General features: G+C 40.8%; 1 protein-coding gene across 14 annotated transcripts in view; it reads right to left on the bottom strand.

Annotated features, from left to right (window-relative positions):
• CASK (calcium/calmodulin dependent serine protein kinase) overlaps nt 1-18,827 on the bottom strand; it is a 372,938-nt gene that overhangs the window by 96,845 nt on the left and 257,266 nt on the right. For all 14 annotated transcript variants that reach the window (XM_070785242.1, XM_070785243.1, XM_070785248.1 and 11 more), the window contains exons 9-10: nt 17,333-17,416; nt 1,065-1,164 (exon numbers count right to left, since the gene is read on the bottom strand). In XM_070785242.1, coding sequence (XP_070641343.1) covers nt 1,065-1,164; nt 17,333-17,416 — 184 coding nt within the window. The remainder of the gene's footprint in view (nt 1-1,064; nt 1,165-17,332; nt 17,417-18,827) is intronic.

Genomic DNA, 18,827 nt, shown 5'->3' with positions numbered 1-18,827 from the left:
ATGTGTATGTGAGCATGTATGTGTACCCATGTGTATAACAGAGGAAAGAAGAAGCATAAATATTGACAAATGCTCATGGTTCCAACATGAAAGAAGCATTAGCACATCCATTCTTCCTATACGGCTAGCTATGAAAGACAAACAACTCATGCTTTAGGAAGGGCTCTGGGTCCTGATTCCAATGGTAATGCATGAACACTGAATGAGCCAGTGCAAGAGTACAAAAACCAAATCACCAGTACAGAGTCAACCAAATGACAAACACTGAGTAATTCTAATGAAAGAAAGAAAAGCTGATTCCAGAGGACATATGATGTAGGAGTTAATAAACACACAAATAAAAATTAAAAACTAACACACATACATGCATTTGCGTATACACACAAATGGGTCCTATGTATTTTTAGCAAATAATCCTTGAGACTACCTCACAGTAGGATGGAAATCTGAGCATTTTAAAAAATAGTTTTGTGAACACTAGTGAGTTTTTTCAGGAGTACCTATAGACATTTCATCAAAATAGGTAATTCTTATATGTTGCTCCCCCTTGAATGCTTATATAGACATGCTATAGACTTCATAAAAAGAGAAGAACCTGTAAATCATTTCAAGAGATAATTCACAACACAGTTTTACATCGAAAGATTCAATTAAAAGCAGTGTTGTTCCAAAGTCTGATATGCTACAGTTGACATGGGGAAAATTTTACATCAGAAATTTGTGTTGAGGCAGAAGGTAATCACAAATATTCAAGAAGACTGACTACAAATGTTGGATTGGATGAAGTGCAATGTTGGGTCTGGAGAGAGGAAAGGGGAAGAAGTATTTCCGATGTTAAAAATAAAAAGTGAAATGTCGGCTTGGAGCAGTAGGGGAAAGCAATTTTGGTATTAAAACAAAAAAGGAATCAGATACATGGGGAAGGAATCTGGCTGCTGACAAACTTCCTTAGAATTCCTTGGAGACCAGAACTAGATTCACAGGAAAAGTTTATTCATAATGAAAAAGAAAGGATGTAGACACCACATGATTCAGTCTAGTGAATGAATGAATGATTCAATTACCTGAGGAGGTAGGGTCTTCGGAGAAATCTGGCAACTCTTCAGGGGGATCCCCATAGAATGAGTTGAATTTGTGACTTGACACAGCTGCTAGTACTGCACCCTAAAGCAAAGAGATGAAAAAAATAGATATTTATATATATATATATATATTTAAAATTTTTCTTTTGTTTTTGGCTGTGTCAAGAGGCTTGTGGGATTTTAATTCCCTGACCAGGGATTGAACCTGGGCCCTCAACAATGAAAGCATGAAGTCTTAACCAATGGACTGCCAGGAAATTCCTGAAAATATATATTATTAAAAGAAATACAATAAACAACAAGGTCTTATTGTATAGCACAGAGAATTACATTCAATATCCTATGATAAACCATAATTGAAAAAAAAATAAAAAAGAATGAATCACTTTGTTGTACAGCAGAAATTAATACAACATTGTAAACCAACTATACTTCAGTAAAAGCATTGATAAAAATACATAAATACAAAAAAGTTAATTATGAAATGGTTATTTAAGAAATATGGACATAGATGGACATATTCATTCAGGCATGTCCAACTCTTTGCGACCCCATGGGCTATAGTCTGCCAGGCTCCTCTGTCCATGGGATTTTCCAGGCAAGAATACTGGAGTGGGTTGCCATGTCCTTCTCCATGGGATTTTCCCAACCCAGGGATTGAATCTGGGTCTCCCACACTGCAGGCAGACTCTTTACTGCTGAGCCACCAGGGAAGCCCATTTAAGAATTATTCAGGAGGTCAAATATATAGGAAATGAAAGCTAGAAAAGAGGTGGCTTAAAATAATTTTGAATTCTTTTCGATAAAGCACATACACATATACCTGAATAACACTGTCAGGAATTGCAGAAGTATATGAAACCATTTACATCTTGAACTTAAGCATGTACTAGACAATGAAATATTCTGCAGTCACTATAAAATGATGCAGAAGAAGAGTGTTTAATGAAATGATAAGGTGCTTGTGATGATAAGGTGCTTGTGATGAATTACACAAAAAAGTTTTTGAAAATCTATAGTATGATCTTATTTTTGAAAAAAGTTAATCAAGACATAAAAGACTGAATATATATTAAAATGTTAATAGTATTAATTATTCCTGGATAGTAAGAATGAAGTCATTTTTCTTTTCTAAAATCTTTTTTCCCTTTCTTTTTTATACTAATAATGACTATGCATTACTCTTGTACAGTAATTCTCAATTAGGCTACCCAGTAGAATCAACTACATCTTGACTATTTTAAAGCACATGATGCCTCCATTGATTCCTAGCTCAGAATCACTGTCATACCAAGTCCATGACATCTCTTAAGATTACTGGGTAGAAAAATGCTGGGAATGATTGTTTCAGTAACAAGAATGATAATGTTTGTAAGTGTCCAATCACGTGAGTGCTAGGCGTACGTCAGAATATCCAGGTGTGTTCCTGGGTGCTGCCACTTTCCATCTGCATGACCTTACTTGAGTTAATCATTTAACCTCTTGAGGTTTTCTCATACAGTGAGGATATTAAAAGTGACGTGGCTTACCTTACATGACTGTCAAAAGTCGTAATGTTTATGAAAGTGCTTTGTGAACCATAAAGCATTTTGTAAGTGCAAATTATTACTGTGTTTAGAGAGCTAAATAAACAAAGAGTCAGACATGACTTAGCGACTTATACAACAACTACTAATATGTAGTTAGAACCTAAGCAGAGCCTTTGCTGCTCTAGGTAGAATTTCTCACTCAGGTAGCCTGAGTATCATATCACCCTTGTAGTCTAAGTGTAAAGTAGCCTAAGTCTACATTTTAAATACTGAACTCTTAGACTTTTTTGGAAAAAAATGATGAATCTTTTGTGAGTGCAGGGATTCATTAAATATCACTGATAATCACAATCTATTTGAGTGTGTGCTCAGTCGTGTCTGACTCTTTGCAACTCCATGGACTGTAGCTAGCTCATCAGACTCCTCTGTCCATGGGATTTTCCAGGCAAGAATACTGGAGTGGGTTGCCATGTCCTTCTCCAGGGAATCTTGGTGACCCAAGGGTCTAACCTGCATCTCCCTTGTCTCCTGCACTGGCAGGCAGATTCTTTACCACTAGCTCCATCTGGGAAGCCCCGATAATCACAATAATGCATAACAAAATTATTAATAATCATTAGTAATTCTAATAACATTAATAGAAACACATTCCTACAAGGTTCATTTTTAGAAGGGTGGTTATATAAGGTTTCTTTCTACAAATATAAACTGAAAAAGAGAGACAAAAGAGGGAAGGGCAAAAATAGAGAAGTGATCTTGATGATGATACCATTCCATGCAACTTTCAGATTTCCAAAAGTCCAGGGTTAATGCCTGAGAGTGTCTCATGCAGAATTTTATGAAAATAATTGTACTGAATGTTGAGTTCTTCTTTCTGTAGTAGAAGCTTATTCCACTTTATATATATGTTCTCTAAAAGCTGGGTGAAAATGGAATTTTTATAGATCATAGCACATGTTTCCCACACACTGAAATTAAAATCTTTGAGATGCTTAATTTTTATTTCCAAATAAAGTTCAGTTGAGTTTCTTACATTAGTTTTATGTTGTAAGGCCTGTTCTAGCTATTAAATACCACTGTAGTAAAAGATCTATAAATACTTTTACTAGGAAAGCACTATTTAAAAGAGCCCTGAGAGGTAAATTCTTTTGAAACAATAGTACCAAGTTCCTGATTTATCTGTCTTATGGTTAGCAGTTTTGTTTATTTAGCTCTCTAAACACAGAGATAGCTGTGCTTCTGCAAGCGCGGCGGCTGCGACGGACCGCGCAGAAGCGCGGCGGCTGCGACGGACCGCGCAGAAGCGCGGCGGCTGCGACGGACCGCGCAGAAGCGCGGCGGCTGCGACGGACCGCGCAGAAGCGCGGCGGCTGCGACGGACCGCGCAGAAGCGCGGCGGCTGCGACGGACCGCGCAGAAGCGCGGCGGCTGCGACGGACCGCGCAGAAGCGCGGCGGCTGCGACGGACCGCGCAGAAGCGCGGCGGCTGCGACGGACCGCGCAGAAGCGCGGCGGCTGCGACGGACCGCGCAGAAGCGCGGCGGCTGCGACGGACCGCGCAGAAGCGCGGCCGAGAGGAGCTACCCCACGCCCAAGGTCAGGGGCAGCGACCGAGAGCGCCAGGCTGCGACGGTGCAGAAGCAGCTGAGAGGAGTTATCCCACCTCTGAGGTCACGGGCGGCGGCCGGGAGGAGCTACCCCACATCCGGGGTCAGGGGAGGCGGCCGGGAGGAGCTACCCCACGTCCGGGGTCAGGAGCGGCAGCCAGGAGGAGCTACCCCACGTCCGGGGTCAGGGGCAGCAGGCGGGAGGAGCTACCCCACGTCCGGGGTCAGGGGCGGCGGCCGGGAGGAGCTACCCCACGTCCGGGGTCAGGGGCGCCGGCCGGGAGGAGCTACCCCACGTCCGGGGTCAGGGGCGGCGGCCCGGAGGAGCTACCCCACGTCCGGGGTCAGGGGCGCCGGCCGGGAGGAGCTACCCCACGTCCCGGGAGGAGCTACCCCACGTCAGGGGTCAGGGGCAGTGGTTGGGAGGAGCTACCTGCTGCGCAGGCGCAGGAGGACCAAGAGGAACTACTCCACATTCAAGGTCAGGAGGGGCGACCTCGTCCAAAGTAAGGAGCAGTGGCTGTGCTTTGCTGGAGCAGCTGTGAAGAGACACCCCACGTCCAAGGTAAGAGAAACCCAAGTAAGACAGTAGGTGTTGCGAGAGGGCATCAGAGGGCAGACGCACTGAAACCATAATCACAGAAAATTAGCCAATCTGATCACACGGACCAGAGCCTTGTCTAACTCAATGAAACTAAGCCATGTCCCGTGGGGCCACCCAAGACAGGAGGGTCATGGTGGAGAGGTCTGACAGAATGTGGCCCACTGGAGAACGGAACGGCAAGCCACTTCAATATTCTTGCCTTGAGAACCCATAAACACTATGAAAAGGCAAAATGATAGGATACTGAAAGAGGAACTCCCCAGGTCGTTAAGTGCCCAATATGCTACTGGAGATCAGTGGAGATATACCTCCAGAAAGAATGAAAGGAAGGAGCCAAAGCAAAAACAATACCCAGTTGTGGATGTGACTGGTGATAGAAGCAAGGTCCAATGCTGTAAAGAGCAATATTGCATAGGAACCTGTAATGTTCACTTTAGTTCAGTTCAGTCGCTTAGTTGTGTCCAACTCTTTGCGACTCCATGAATTGCAGCACACCAGGCCTCCCTGTCCGTCACCAACTCCCGGAGTTCACTCACTCACGTCCATCGAGTCAGTGATGCCATCTAGCCATCTCATCCTCTGCCGTCCCCTTCTCCTCCTGCCCCCAATCCCTCCCAGCATCAGAGTCTTTTCCAATGAGTCAACGCTTCACATGAGGTGGCCAAACTACTGGAGTTTCAGCTTTAGCATCATTCCTTCCAAAGAAATCCCAGGGCTGATCTCCTTCAGAATGGACTGGTTGGATCTCCTTGCAGTCCAAGGGACTCTCAAGAGTCTTCTCCAAAACCACAGTTCAAAAGCATCAATTCTTCGGTGCTCAGCCTTCTTCACAGTCCAACGCTCACATCCATACATGGCCACTGGAAAAACCATAGCCTTGACTAGATGGACCTTTGTTGGCAAAGTAATATCTCTGCTTTTGAATGTGCTATCTAGGAACTTTCCTTCCAAGGAGTAAGCGTCTTTTAATTTCATGGCTGCAGTCACCATCTGAAGTGATTTTGGAGGCCAAAAGAATAAAGTCTGACACTTTCCACTGTTTCCCCATCTATTTCCCATGAAGTGATGGGACCGGATGCCATGATCTTCGTTTTCTGAATGTTGAGCTTTAAGCCAACTTTTTCACTCTCCTCTTTCACTTTCATCAAGAGGCTTTTGAGTTCCTCTTCACTTTCTGCCATAAGGGTGGTGTCATCTGCATATCTGAGGTTATTGATATTTCTCCCGGCAATCTGGATTCCAGCTTGTGTTTCTTCCAGTCCAGCATTTCTCATGATGTACTCTGGAATGTTAGGTCCATGAATCAAGGCAAATTGGAAGTGGTCAAACAGGAGATGGCAAGAGTGAATGTTGACATTCTAGGAATCAGCAAACTAAAATGGACTGGAATGAGTGAATTTAACTCAGATGACCATTATATCTACTACTGTGGGCAGGAATCCCTTAGAAGAAATGGAGTAGCCATCATGGTCAACAAAAGAATCCAAAATGCGGTACTTGAATGCAATCTCAAAAACGACAGAATGATCTCTGTTCGTTTCCAAGGCAAACCATTCAATATCACAGTAATCCAAGCCTATGCCCCAACCTGTAATGCTGAAGAAGCTGAAGTTGAACAGTCTTCTATGAAGAAGTTGTAGGTCTTCTAGAACTAACACCCCAAAAAGATGTCCTTTTCATTATAGGGGACTGGAATGCAAAAGTAGGAAGTCAAGAAATACCTGGAGTAACAGGCAAATTTGGCCTTGGAGTATGGAGTGAAGCAGGGCAAAGGCTAATAGAGTTTTGCCAAGAGAACGCACTGGTCATAGCAAACACCCCCTTCCAAAAACACAAGAGAAGACTCTACATGACATCACCAGATGGTCAACACTGAAATCAGATTGATTATATTCTTTGCAGCCAAAGATGGAGAAGCTCTACACAGTCAGCAAAAACAAGACCAGGAGCTGACTGTGGCTCAGATCATAAACTCCTTATTGCCAAATTCAGACTGAAATTGAAGAAAGTAGGGAAAACCACTAGACCATTCAAGCATGACCTAAATCAAATCCCTTATGATTATACAGTGGAAGTGAGAAATAGATTTAAGGGCCTAGATCTGATAGAGTGCCTGAGGAACTATGGATGGAGGTTCGTGACATTGTACAGGAGACAGGGATCTAGACCATCCCCATGGAAAAGAAATGCAAAAGAGCAAAATGGGTGTCTGGGGAGGCCTTACAAATAGCTGTGAAAAGAAGAAAAGCAAAAAGCAAAGGAAAAAAGGAAAGACATAAGCATCTGAATGCAGAGTTCCAAAGAATAGCAAGGAGAGATAAGAAAGCCTTCCTCAGCGATCAATGCAAAGAAATAGAGGAAAACAACAGAATGGGAAAGACTAGAGATCTCTTCAAGAAAATTAGAGATACCAAGGGAACATTTCATGCAAAGATGGGCTCGATAAAGGACAGAAATGGTATAGACCTAACAGAAGCAGAAGATGTTAAGAAGAGGTGGCAAGAATACACAGAAGAACTATACAAAAAAGATCTTCATGACCAAGATAATCACGATGGTATGATCACTCACCTAGAGCCAGACATCCTGGAATGTGAAGTCAAGTGGGCCTTAGAAAGCATCATTATGAACAAAGCTAGTGGATGTGATGGAATTCCAGTGGAGCTCTTTCAAATCCTGGAAGATGATGCTGTGAAAGTGCTGCACTCAATATGCCAGCAAATTTGGAAAACTCAGCAGTGGCCACAGGACTGGAAAAGGTCAGTTTTCATTCCAGTCCCAAAGAAAGGCAATGCAAAAGAATGCTCAAACTACCGCACACTTGCACTCATCTCACATGCCAGTAAAGTAATACTCAAAATTCTCCAAGCCAGGCTTCAGCAATATGTGAACCGTGAACTTCCAGATGTTCAAGCTGGTTTTAGAAAAGGCAGAGGAACCAGAGATCAAATTGCCAACATCCGCTGGATCATCGAAAAAGCAAGAGAGTTCCAGAAAAACATCTATTTCTGCTTTACTGACTATGCCAAAGCCTTTGACTGTGTGGATCATAATAAACTGGAAAATTCTGAAAGAGTTGGGAATACCAGACCACCTGACCTGCCTCTTGAGAAACCTATATGCAGGTCAGGAAGCAACAGTTAGAACTGGACATGGAACAGCTAGCTGACTGGTTCCAAATAGGAAAAGGAGTACATCAAGGCTGTATATTGTCACCCTGCTTATTTAACTTATATGCAGAGTACATCATGAGAAACTCTGGGCTGGAAGAAGCACAAGCTGGAAATCAAGATTGACGGGAGAAATATCAGCAACCTCAGATATGCAGATGATACCACCCTTATGGCAGAAAGTGAAGAGGAACTCAAAAGCCTCTTGATGAAAGTGAAAGAGGAGAGTGAAAAAGTTGGCTTAAAGCTCAACATTTAGAAAACGAAGATCATGGCATCCGGTCCCATCACTTCATGGGAAATAGATGGGGAAACAGTGGAAACAGTGTCAGACTTTATTCTCTTGGCCTCCAAAATCACTGCAGATGGTGATTGCAGCCATGAAACTAAAAGACGCTTACTCCTTGCAAGGAAAGTTATGACCAACCTAGATAGCATATTCAAAAGCAAAGACATTACTTTGCCAACAAAGGTCCGTCTAGTCAAGGCTACGGTTTTTCCAGTGGTCATGTATGGATGTGAAATTTGGACTGTGAAGAAAGCTGAGCACCGAAGAATTGATGCTTTTGAACTGCGGTGTTGGAGAAGACTCTTGAGAGTCCCTTGGACTGCAAGGAGATCCAACCAGTCCATCCTAAAGGAGATCAGTCCTAGGTGTTCATTGGAAGGACTGATGCTGAAGCTGAAACTCCAGTACTTTGGCCACCTCATGTGAAGAGTTGACTCATTGGAAAAGACTCTGATGCTGGGAGGGATTGGTGGCTGGAGGAGAAGGGGACGATTAGGATGAGATGGCTGGATGGCATCACCGACTCGATGGACGTGAATTTGGGTAAACTCTGGGAGTTGGTGATGGACAGGGAGGCCTGGCGTGCTGCGATTCACGGAGTCTCAAAGAGTCGGACATGACTGAGTGACTGAACTGAACTGTAACACAGTGACTGCATGTGGGCTCAAAAGTTCAATGCAAAATGGGTCCAAAACAGATTATGGATTTATAGAATTTTATTAGAATTTGAGAGTCAGCTGTAAAGATGATTCATGCTAAAAAGACGTATTTAGCAGATGAGGAAAACAGGTCCAGAGGGGCTTACTAACCGCTTAAGGTTGCTGCCAACTTAAAGAGACAGATCAGGAGAATATAGAATTGAGGTCTTCTGAGTAGTTTCTTCAGTCAACGGTTTTTACTATTACAGGGGTCAAAAATACTTCCCTGTAAAGGGCTAGACAGTGAATATTTTAGGCTTGCAGAGCATATGTTCTCTGCTGCAACTATTCAACTCTGCCATTCAGCGTGAAAGCAGCTATTTCTGTGGTCCAATTAAACTTTATATATAAAAATAGAAAGATAGATGCATTAATTTATGAAAGCATAGAGCTCTTTATGGATAAGCATCTTATGGATAGCATCACTGACTCAGTGGACATGAACTTGGGCAAACTCCAGGAGATAGTGAGGGACAGGGAGGCCTGGCATGCTGCAGTGCTGCAGAGAGTCGGACATAACTGAGTGACTAAACAACAACAACAGAGAACTCTTATGTGAGTGCTTTTGTTTCCAGATTGTATATTGTCAACCTCCCTACTATGTTGTTGCTATTGAAGAGCCTGTGGGTATAACAACATAAAACCAGATCTTCTAGTAGTTCTTGAACCTTCCCACTTTTATTCAATCCTTGTTAAAGAAGCTTTTCTATCTACTTTAGAGGATATACTCCCATAAGCTTTGAGTAAAACATAACAATTTTGACTTAAGACCATTCACAATCTGATAACTAATATTAAAGATGCAATTTTCTACTAAGCAAATTAACCTAGAAATGTGAAGGAAGATTCTAAATTCAAAGAAAAAGGGAAGTACAAGTAATTAAGCACAATCATATTTGTAGTTAATATGTCAAACATGAAAATGGAATGCTCCCCCCTAGAAGATTCTGTGTCTCATTTAAGGAAGTGGGAAGCAAACAACAAAAAAATGGTTAGCTCAGACTTCTGCTAAATTAAACTACTGTACACACTTAAGGAAGCAACAAAGTTATTGAGTAGGGAACAGGAGAGTTGAACATGGATGAATTACTGACTTGAAGACAATGTCAAAAGCCAATACTCCCTTTTTGGTGATCCATAACTGAACTCAGAAAAAAACACCATGAAGCTTGATAGGCATGAGGGCAGGGAGGTATATTTTTAAAAGTCTAAATACAAAACACACAAGCATGAGACGTAGAATAACTCACTGGCATTGTACTCAAGTGGTGAGGACACATCTACTCATTTTTTGATACACTGAGGGGGCAAAAGGCATCACAGGGAGACACAAATAAAAGTGTGACATAAGGATTTGAGAGAGGATCATCTTACTAGGATTCAGAATACTGAACTCAAAACCTTAAAAAGGGTGGAGAACCTGGAGAGGTTGAAGCTGAAGAGAGATGACCAAACGGCTAGAAAAATCAAGGCAGAAATGTTAAAGGACTGAGGCTGACTATATTTAAGAATTAGGTTCTAGATGATAATGAGGTAAGACCATTGATTAAATCAGAACCTCCCATCTCTCTCCATGCAGTCACAGCCAAAGTTATCATTCAGTTTAGTCAGCTTAGCCTACATGTATCAGTCTAAACACAACTCTAAAACCTAGAATTTCATAATTAAGTCAGGACACGTGATTAAAGGAGGTTGTGCTATCATCTCTGAAGATTAAAAATGAGTCTTGTTGGTAAAGTCAGTATGGCTATATTTAAGGGCAATTGTGGGGCTTCCCAGGTGGTGCTAGTGGTAGAGTACCTGTCTGCCAATGCAGGAGACTTAAGAGATGCAGGTTCGATCCCTGGGTGGGGAAGATCCCCTGGAGAAGGACATGACAACCCACTCCAGTATTCTTGCCTGGAGAATCCCATGGGCAAAGGAGCCTGGCAGGCTATGGTCCATAGGATCGCAAAGAGTTGGTCATGACTGAAGTGACTTAGCATAGCATAAGAGCAATTGCATGGAATAAATAACTGAGGAATCCTTTTGGGTCTGTGTAAAAGTACTTTATAAAGATGATCTTTTAATGTATATAACAACTTTCAAAAGCCAGACTAACTTTGGAAGTAATAAATTCTGCATTTCAGAATCAAAAATGCATAAATTGCTTTGCAAAATATAGGAAGATCAAACTCATGTCAGTTATTATTTATGTAACTGTTCATACCAGAATAACAGTTTTCAGTTCTCAGAATCAAAAGTGCCCTTTGGATACCAGATTTACTGCCTGAGTGGCTGGGGCCCACCATCTTTGTGCTCATGTGCTGTCCTCTCCGGTAGTGAGAGGACTGTGGGTATAAGTGCTGGTTTTCATTAGGGCACAAAGGTCCTTGATAAATCCTTAAGTAAGCTCTTGTTGAATTGACGGAAAGAGGAAGATTGACAAAAGTCAAAGTGCAGTCGCTCAGTCGTGTCCGACTCTTTGCGATCCCATGGGCTGTGGCCTACCAGGCTCCTCCGTCCATGGAATTTTCCAGGTAAGAGTACTGGAGTGGGGTGCCATTGCCTTCTCCAGGGGATTTCCTGATCCAGGGATTGAACTCGGGTCTCCTGCATTGCAGGCAGATGCTTTACCATCTGAACCACCAGGGATAGCTCAGATTGACAAAAGGCAGCTAATTAGAGCTTCCCGGCTGGCCTCTCAAAGATGCTGCTTAGGGGTTTCAGAACTCTGGCAGGTAGTAGTGCTGTACAACAGAACTTTCCGTGATGATGGAAAGGTCTTATGCCTGTACTGCCCCAAAGTGTAGCCACCAGCCACATGTGGTATTGAGCAACTGAAATGTGGCTAGTGCAACTGAGAAATCAAATTTTACATTTTATTGGTTAAAATTAAAGTACCAGTAGCTACATATGCCTAGTGGCTATTGCACTGGACAGTGAGTACTGGAAAACAGCATTCCTCAACATTTTTTTCCAGTTGTGCAAAGTACAGGAACCCAAGAGACCAACTGGTAAGTCAGAGAAGTAACGCAGGCTATATTTTTGTAATCTGCAAAATCAATAAAGGAAAATTATAGGAAGTTATCAGAAATCTCCCTCCTTTTCTGTATATACAAGGAATAAATGGTTTTAACCTCTAAACTGAATTATGTGGATGCAGCTCACCATTTCCTGAACTGATTGCAATAAATTTACCCAAATATAGGATATTACTTCTATTTGTACAGAATATCTTTGACATACTTCACTACAGGGAAATTTGCTTTCTAATTCATGAACCAAAGAGGATGGTTTCTAGAACAGATTCCCTCCTGAGCCTCTTCCCTAGATAGACAAGCTCAGGCACCCACAGCCCTTTTGCGTCCCCTGCCCCCCCTTGCACCGTAACTCCTTCATGTAAATGGCACCCAGAGTTAGAGTACAGGAATGCCTCCTTAAGAGACACACACCCATAGAGCACAGATTTTTCAGACAGCCTGGAGCACACAGTTTGTCCCATGCATCCTAATATTCAGTCTGAGAAAATACAATCCTCATATCTAGTACTCTTGCCTGGAAAATCCCATGGACGGAGGAGCCTGGTAGGCTGCAGTCCATGGGGTCAAGAAGAGCTGGACACTTACTGAGCGACTTCACTTTCACTTTTCACTTTCATGTATTGGAGAAGGACATGGCAACCCACTCCAGTGTTCTTGCCTGGAGAATCCCAGGGACGGCAGAGCCTGGTGGGCTGCCGTCCGTGGGGTCGCACAGAGTCAGACATGACTGAAGCGACTTAGCAGCAGCAGCAGCAGTCCCGTGCTCAGGACTATGTAGTTTATATAAGCAGCACTGCTTCTAGAGGATTTAAAAAAACTGAAGTATTAAGCTCAGTTTAATAGAGCTCAGCTGTGGTGTTCTAAATGGAAGGAAATCCAGAAAAGAAGGGATATATGTATATGTACACATGATTCACTTTGCTGTACAGTAGAAACTAACACAACTTGTAAATCAACTCTATTCCAATAAAAAAAAAAAGATTCTAGAGCTTGGTATGAAATAAAAGGAGGGGAAAAATTCAACATATGAAAGGTCTGATAACCAAAATGGGGAAAAGAGTTTTTCCATTATCATTCACAGATATAAAATAAAATAATGAAAGAAAGGAAAGTAAAAATAAATGGGTGATAATTCAAATGACATGCAGGGTTCTATAAACATTTAAAACCTACAGTTCAGACGATAGTCTGAAAATGATGTTAATGCTTTATAATTGTCCAAATAATCTTCTCATCAGGGATTTGTTGTATCCTGTAGGCTGCTGAACAGGTTAAATGCCAAAATGAATGTATAAATGTGGAAAGGAACAATTTCTGATTGCTGAGTGTTGACATTATTATAACCAATAATGAGCGATAGTCTTGAAATTTCAGTAGAGTAAAATGAATAATGTTTTACATTCTGGCATAAAACAGTTCCATAAAATTTTCAGAATGGGAAAAAGGTTTAATTGCAAATATAATAAACTTACTACCAAAAATACATTAGAATTTATTCAAACAGGTATAAGCCTTTTGGAAGGTGAATTATTTATAGAGATCAAATATCTTATTAAATACATGTACACATTCTGATGCCAACAATTTCAGTAGCAAACTTATCCTAACAATATAATCAGAAGTGTACAAAGATTTAGTAATAAAAATAGAGCCAATGCAATAGTATTTATGGCCATGGAAAACTGGAAGTAATGCCCACGTCCAATAGCTGGTTAATAAATTATGATGTGTACGTATGATGGAATTTTGTAGACCCATTACAAGTTTGTGCTTCAGAGTAATGACTCTCAATAAAGTAAACTTTTTGAGATCAGAATCACCCATGAGGCTTTTTCAAAACAACGCATGCCCCTCCAACCTCTTGCATGCCTGGGGCTGAGAGAGGGATGGTCAGTGTCTTGGGTGAGTTGAGTGGTGCAGTGAGTTACTGTTAGTATGCGAAATGTGTCACATCTCTCAAGTGTGCAAAAGTGAAAACCAGTATTTAAGAAGAATATTTGCATAAATTCACATAACATAAAACTAACCCTTTTAAAGTGTACAATTCAGTGCCAATTAGTACAGCCACAATGTTGTGCGATGACCATTCCTGTTTCATCCCAAACCCATTAAGTAGTCTATACCCACTAAGCAGTCCATCCCATTTAGGAATTACAGCTGTTTATAGAGATCAAATCAAGCATATTAAATAAATACTAAAATAATAATGAAAATAACAATAAAATATTAATAGAAAATGGTTATCTATGGAGAACTTATGACTGACAGGTACTATTCTAACCGCTAATAATATATTAATTCATTAAATCCTTAGAACCCTATGAGTTAGCTATTATCACCATCATCCCCATTTTATAGATAAGGAAACTGAGGCACAGAGAATTGAAATAACTCGTTCAAGGTTACACAGCTAGTGTCAGAGTCAGGATTCACCTCAGGCAATGTAGCTCTAGAGGCCATTCTTTCTCTGAATGCTGTACTCCTCTTTCTTCTTGCTACAAAATTTCCTACCTCTGACTTAATTACAAAATCAATTTTCTACTGCTTTCTGTGAACTTCCCTTTTAATCACTTCAAAGGGAATCATAATAATTAGGTTGTTTCCACCATTTGATGAGCTTAAAAATAGTGTCTGAGTAGAAGGATGGGTACCTAGCTGTTCACTTGTGAAAATAAATTGGGCGGTGGGCTCTGAAAGCCAGGAAAGTTGCAATCTTTGTTGTAGAAGCTCCTAGAAGTGGCAGAATGAGAAAGAGTTTTTTGAGGAGAGTAGGTATAACCAGCTTTAACCAGGGTGACTGAATCACTGAATGGGATGCAGCTTTACCAGAAGCTGAAAAAACCTCAATGACAAGTCTGCTGATGTTCCTAATTCTAGGTTGTTTGGTGGGTCTTAAAATTTTAAATAGGCCTGCAAAGGGATGTGGTAAATTCACATGACCCCTCTCTGCTGTGACAGCTTGCTCCTGTCCAAATGAATCTTAGTCACCACTTTGGCTATTTTAGGCCCAAGTCCGATTCTGTGGCACTGGGAGAAATACAGCATGTATTTCTTGTGATGAGGCAAGCCTGAGCCCTGCGGTAAAAGGCTTGTACTTGGGCAATGAGAGGTTCAGTCTCAGACAGGGTAATATCACATAGGCCAAAGCAACATCAGAGTTAAAAAGACTTCAGGAAAGACTTGAGACAGAGGTATAGTTAATAGCTTCTTTGGGAAAGAAACTAATTTAGAAAATGGCTGACCAAATTTCACTTTGGCTAAGATTTTTTTTTTCTTTTGTAGCCTGCACTGGTTCAGGTGTATAGTAAAGCAAGCAAACAAACAAAACCCCAGAGTCTTGGGAAACTTCTTTGGGCACCATCTCAATAACAGCATGTTATCAATAATTATTTTTCTGCCGAGGATTTTTAAAGTAAATAGAGAAGAGCCAGTCTGAACCTCCTGACTGCAAAATCACCTAGGAGAAAGGCTAACTGGGAATAATAAACCCCAACAGTGACATGTTAGAATTGCCCTTACTCTACAATTGTACTCTCCAGTAGAACTTTCTGCAGTGATGGAAACAGGCTATACTTGCATTATCTGATACGGCACCACTAGGCTATTGAACGCTTGGAATGTTCTAGTGTGACTGAGGAACAGATCTTTTATTTATTAATAATTTAAATAATGTAATGATTAATATCTCCCTTGGACAGCAAGGAGATTAAACCAGTCAATCCGAAATGAAACCAACCCTGAGTATTCACTGGAAGGACTGATGCTGAAGCTGAAACTCCAATACTTTGGCCACCTGATTTGAAGAGCCGCCTCACTGGAAAAGACCCTGATGCTGGGAAAGATTGAGGGCAGGAGGAGAAAGGGATTACAGAGAACAAGATAGTTGGAGAGGACGAGATGGTTGGATGGCATCACTGACTCAGTGGACATGAGTTTGAGCAAACTCTGGGAGATAGTGAAGGACAGGGAAGCCTGGCATGGGGTCACAATGAGTCAGACATGACTGAGTGACTGAACAACAACAAATTAATAATTTTAACTAATTTAGGGGACTTCCTTGGTGGTCTAGTGGTTAAGAAACTGCCTGCCAATTCAGGGGACGGAGGTTCAATCCACATGCTGCGGGGCAACTAAGTCTGCACGCCACAACTACTGAGCCCACGTACCACAGCTGGAGAGAAGCCTGTGTGCTGCAACCAAGACCCGATGCAGCCAAATAAAAAATAAGTATTAAAAAATAATCCTTTTACTTCACTTAGATTTTAACAATTACGTGTGGCTAGTGGCTAATATGTTGGCCAGTTCGGCTCTGTGTGATAATATTGTGGCTTACATAGTTTTCCAAAAATTCATAAAAACATTCTTATAAATCTAGAGTTGAAGGCAATCATTCACAACATATTTCAAGGGTCAACTACTAGTGAATGAATAAATATTATTGCAACTTATGATGTATCTGAAAATAGTTATGAAGAAAAGTTTTACAGCTTTCAGGAGTCACATGGCTAAGGAGGACTCTTATCTAATCAACCACTTAGAGAACAGAGTTAAGTTTTTTAATAGAAATCAAAGTAAGTCAAACCTGAGTTAATTTTAAGACCATAATATAATCGTTTCCTTTGTTGCAGGGAGGAGGGAAATGCTGTCCCTTAAGATTTTTGTCCAGTGCTGTAAAGATTCCATTATCTTATTCTGGGTCTTTTTCAAAAACCTCAAAAACCTTTTAAAGTCAAATGGGCTGTCCAAATGAAGTAATAGTGCTTTTTTTCTTTTCCAGTGGTTTGGAGGATAGGGAGTATGGTAAATGGGAGAAAGGTATCCTAGGAAGAATAAAGAAAAAGCGAGAAAAGTGATCTGGAAATATTTTCTAGTAGACCAAGGTTGTGGGGATTTTTACTGCTTTTTGATGGTTGTTCAATCCTAGTTCCAATTCTAATTTTGTGTTGTTTCCATTGAACTAAACTTATGTTTTCTGTCAAAATATTTAAGTTTGAGAAAATGTGGCCTAGATTAAAATTCAACAATAGTGGATAATAGCAAGTTCCTATTTTTAAAGTAATTATATCTCTGCTATGAATTTTTAAAGATAATATAACTCTAAAATGTGATTCATCTTCCATTTATTATAACTTATTGCTGGGATTTACTTAGATATTACCTTACATTATTTAAAAAAAACCCAAATCTTACTGAAATACTGGTAAATTTTGGCATTGAGAATTTGGCTGTAAGAAAACTACAGCCAACAGCAGTATAATATTTATGGGCACTGAAAAAGAATACAAATATCAGCAAATGCCTCTGTCTGGCTTTTTGCTGATTTAATTTACCTTTAGTTTCCTCCGTGCATTGAATTTCCTCAGTTGCTCTACTGTTTCTGGAAGATGAATCTTGTAGGCATAACGATCCCGCTCCTAAAAAAATATGAAAGATAATAAACACACATAGCTCTTTAAAAAAGTGAAGAAGCTAAATTTAAAATAAACAACAAGCCCAATTGGATATGAAGGTCAAAACTGATAGTAAAATAGTATTTCATCTTCATCAATAACAAAGGGCTAAAATAATGGTCCATGTAATTTTTCAGATACATGGCTATGTGGCTAAAATAATTTATTATAATTATTATGAAGGTATGAAGTTGACACAATCTTGTCAGGTAAAACGAGCCTTTAGGAAATTAACTCACAACTAATTCAGCATTCTGAGTTGTCAAGAATAACTGGATTTTAAAAGAAAAGTCACAGTATCTTCAAACTAGGACAAACTTATCAAGCCCATTCTAATCCAACCATTTCTCCATGTGGGATCCCCTTCAATCTCTGATGGATGATCACTCTGTTTGACTTCATACAGTAGGAGAGTATTACTTTATGGCAGCCCACTACAATTTTAAGAACGTGAAAAAATTCTTATTCAGCCCACCTGTGGCTTGTCTGGACTAGCTCTTCTCTTTGGGAATCACAGAGTAAACACAATCCCTCTTCCATATAATACCCCTTTAGTAGTTATGAGGGGGTTCATGCTTCCCAGTGAATCTATTCTTCTCTGTGGTAACATCTCCAGTTGCCAACTTCTCATGTGTATTTCAAATCTCCTGTCATTCTCCTTATTGCCCTCTTTGGTTCTAATTTGTCAATGTATCTTGAAGATTTTATGCTACAGGTACTTATTTTAGAAATATTTCTCGAGTACCTACTATGTGCCAGGCATCGTTCTATGCACTTGGGATTAACAAGTAAACAAAACCTTAACAAAGATTCTGGCCCTGATGTCATTCATATTTTAATGGGAGAAGATAAGAAAATACAAAGAAGGGAAATTATAGAGTATGTTAAGAGTGCTATGGAATAAAGCAAAAGGGAAGTCAGGGTAAAGGTGCATTGCAATTTAAAGTAGGGTGGTCAAAGTATGACCCAAATGAGAACGTGACATCCAAGAGGTGAGGAGAGTGGCCTAGGCAGATAGAACAACTACGTGCAAAGGCCTTTCAAAGGAGACAGTGTGCCTGAAATTATCAATAAACAGCAAGGAGACTCATGTGTGGAGTAAATAGTAGATCAGACTAGACAAGTGGCAAGGCTGGTGCAGGCCACCAGGGGCCTTTGGCTTTTATGTTGAGTGGGAGATGGAGCAACTGGGGGGTTTGCAGCTGGAGTGACGTGATCTGACAATGTAGAGGAATACTCTAGCTGTTGTGTTGAGACTAGATTGGAAAGGGGAGAGAGTTAAAAAAAAAAAAAAAGCATGGAGAACAGTTAGGAGGTTATTGTAGTAATCCAGGGGGGAAATGAAGATGGATAAAACCAGATGGAAACAATAAAG

Source organism: Bos indicus, chromosome X (assembly GCF_029378745.1).
Source record: "Bos indicus isolate NIAB-ARS_2022 breed Sahiwal x Tharparkar chromosome X, NIAB-ARS_B.indTharparkar_mat_pri_1.0, whole genome shotgun sequence".
NCBI lineage: Eukaryota > Metazoa > Chordata > Mammalia > Artiodactyla > Bovidae > Bos > Bos indicus.
This window is presented reverse-complemented; position numbering and strand designations above follow the sequence as displayed.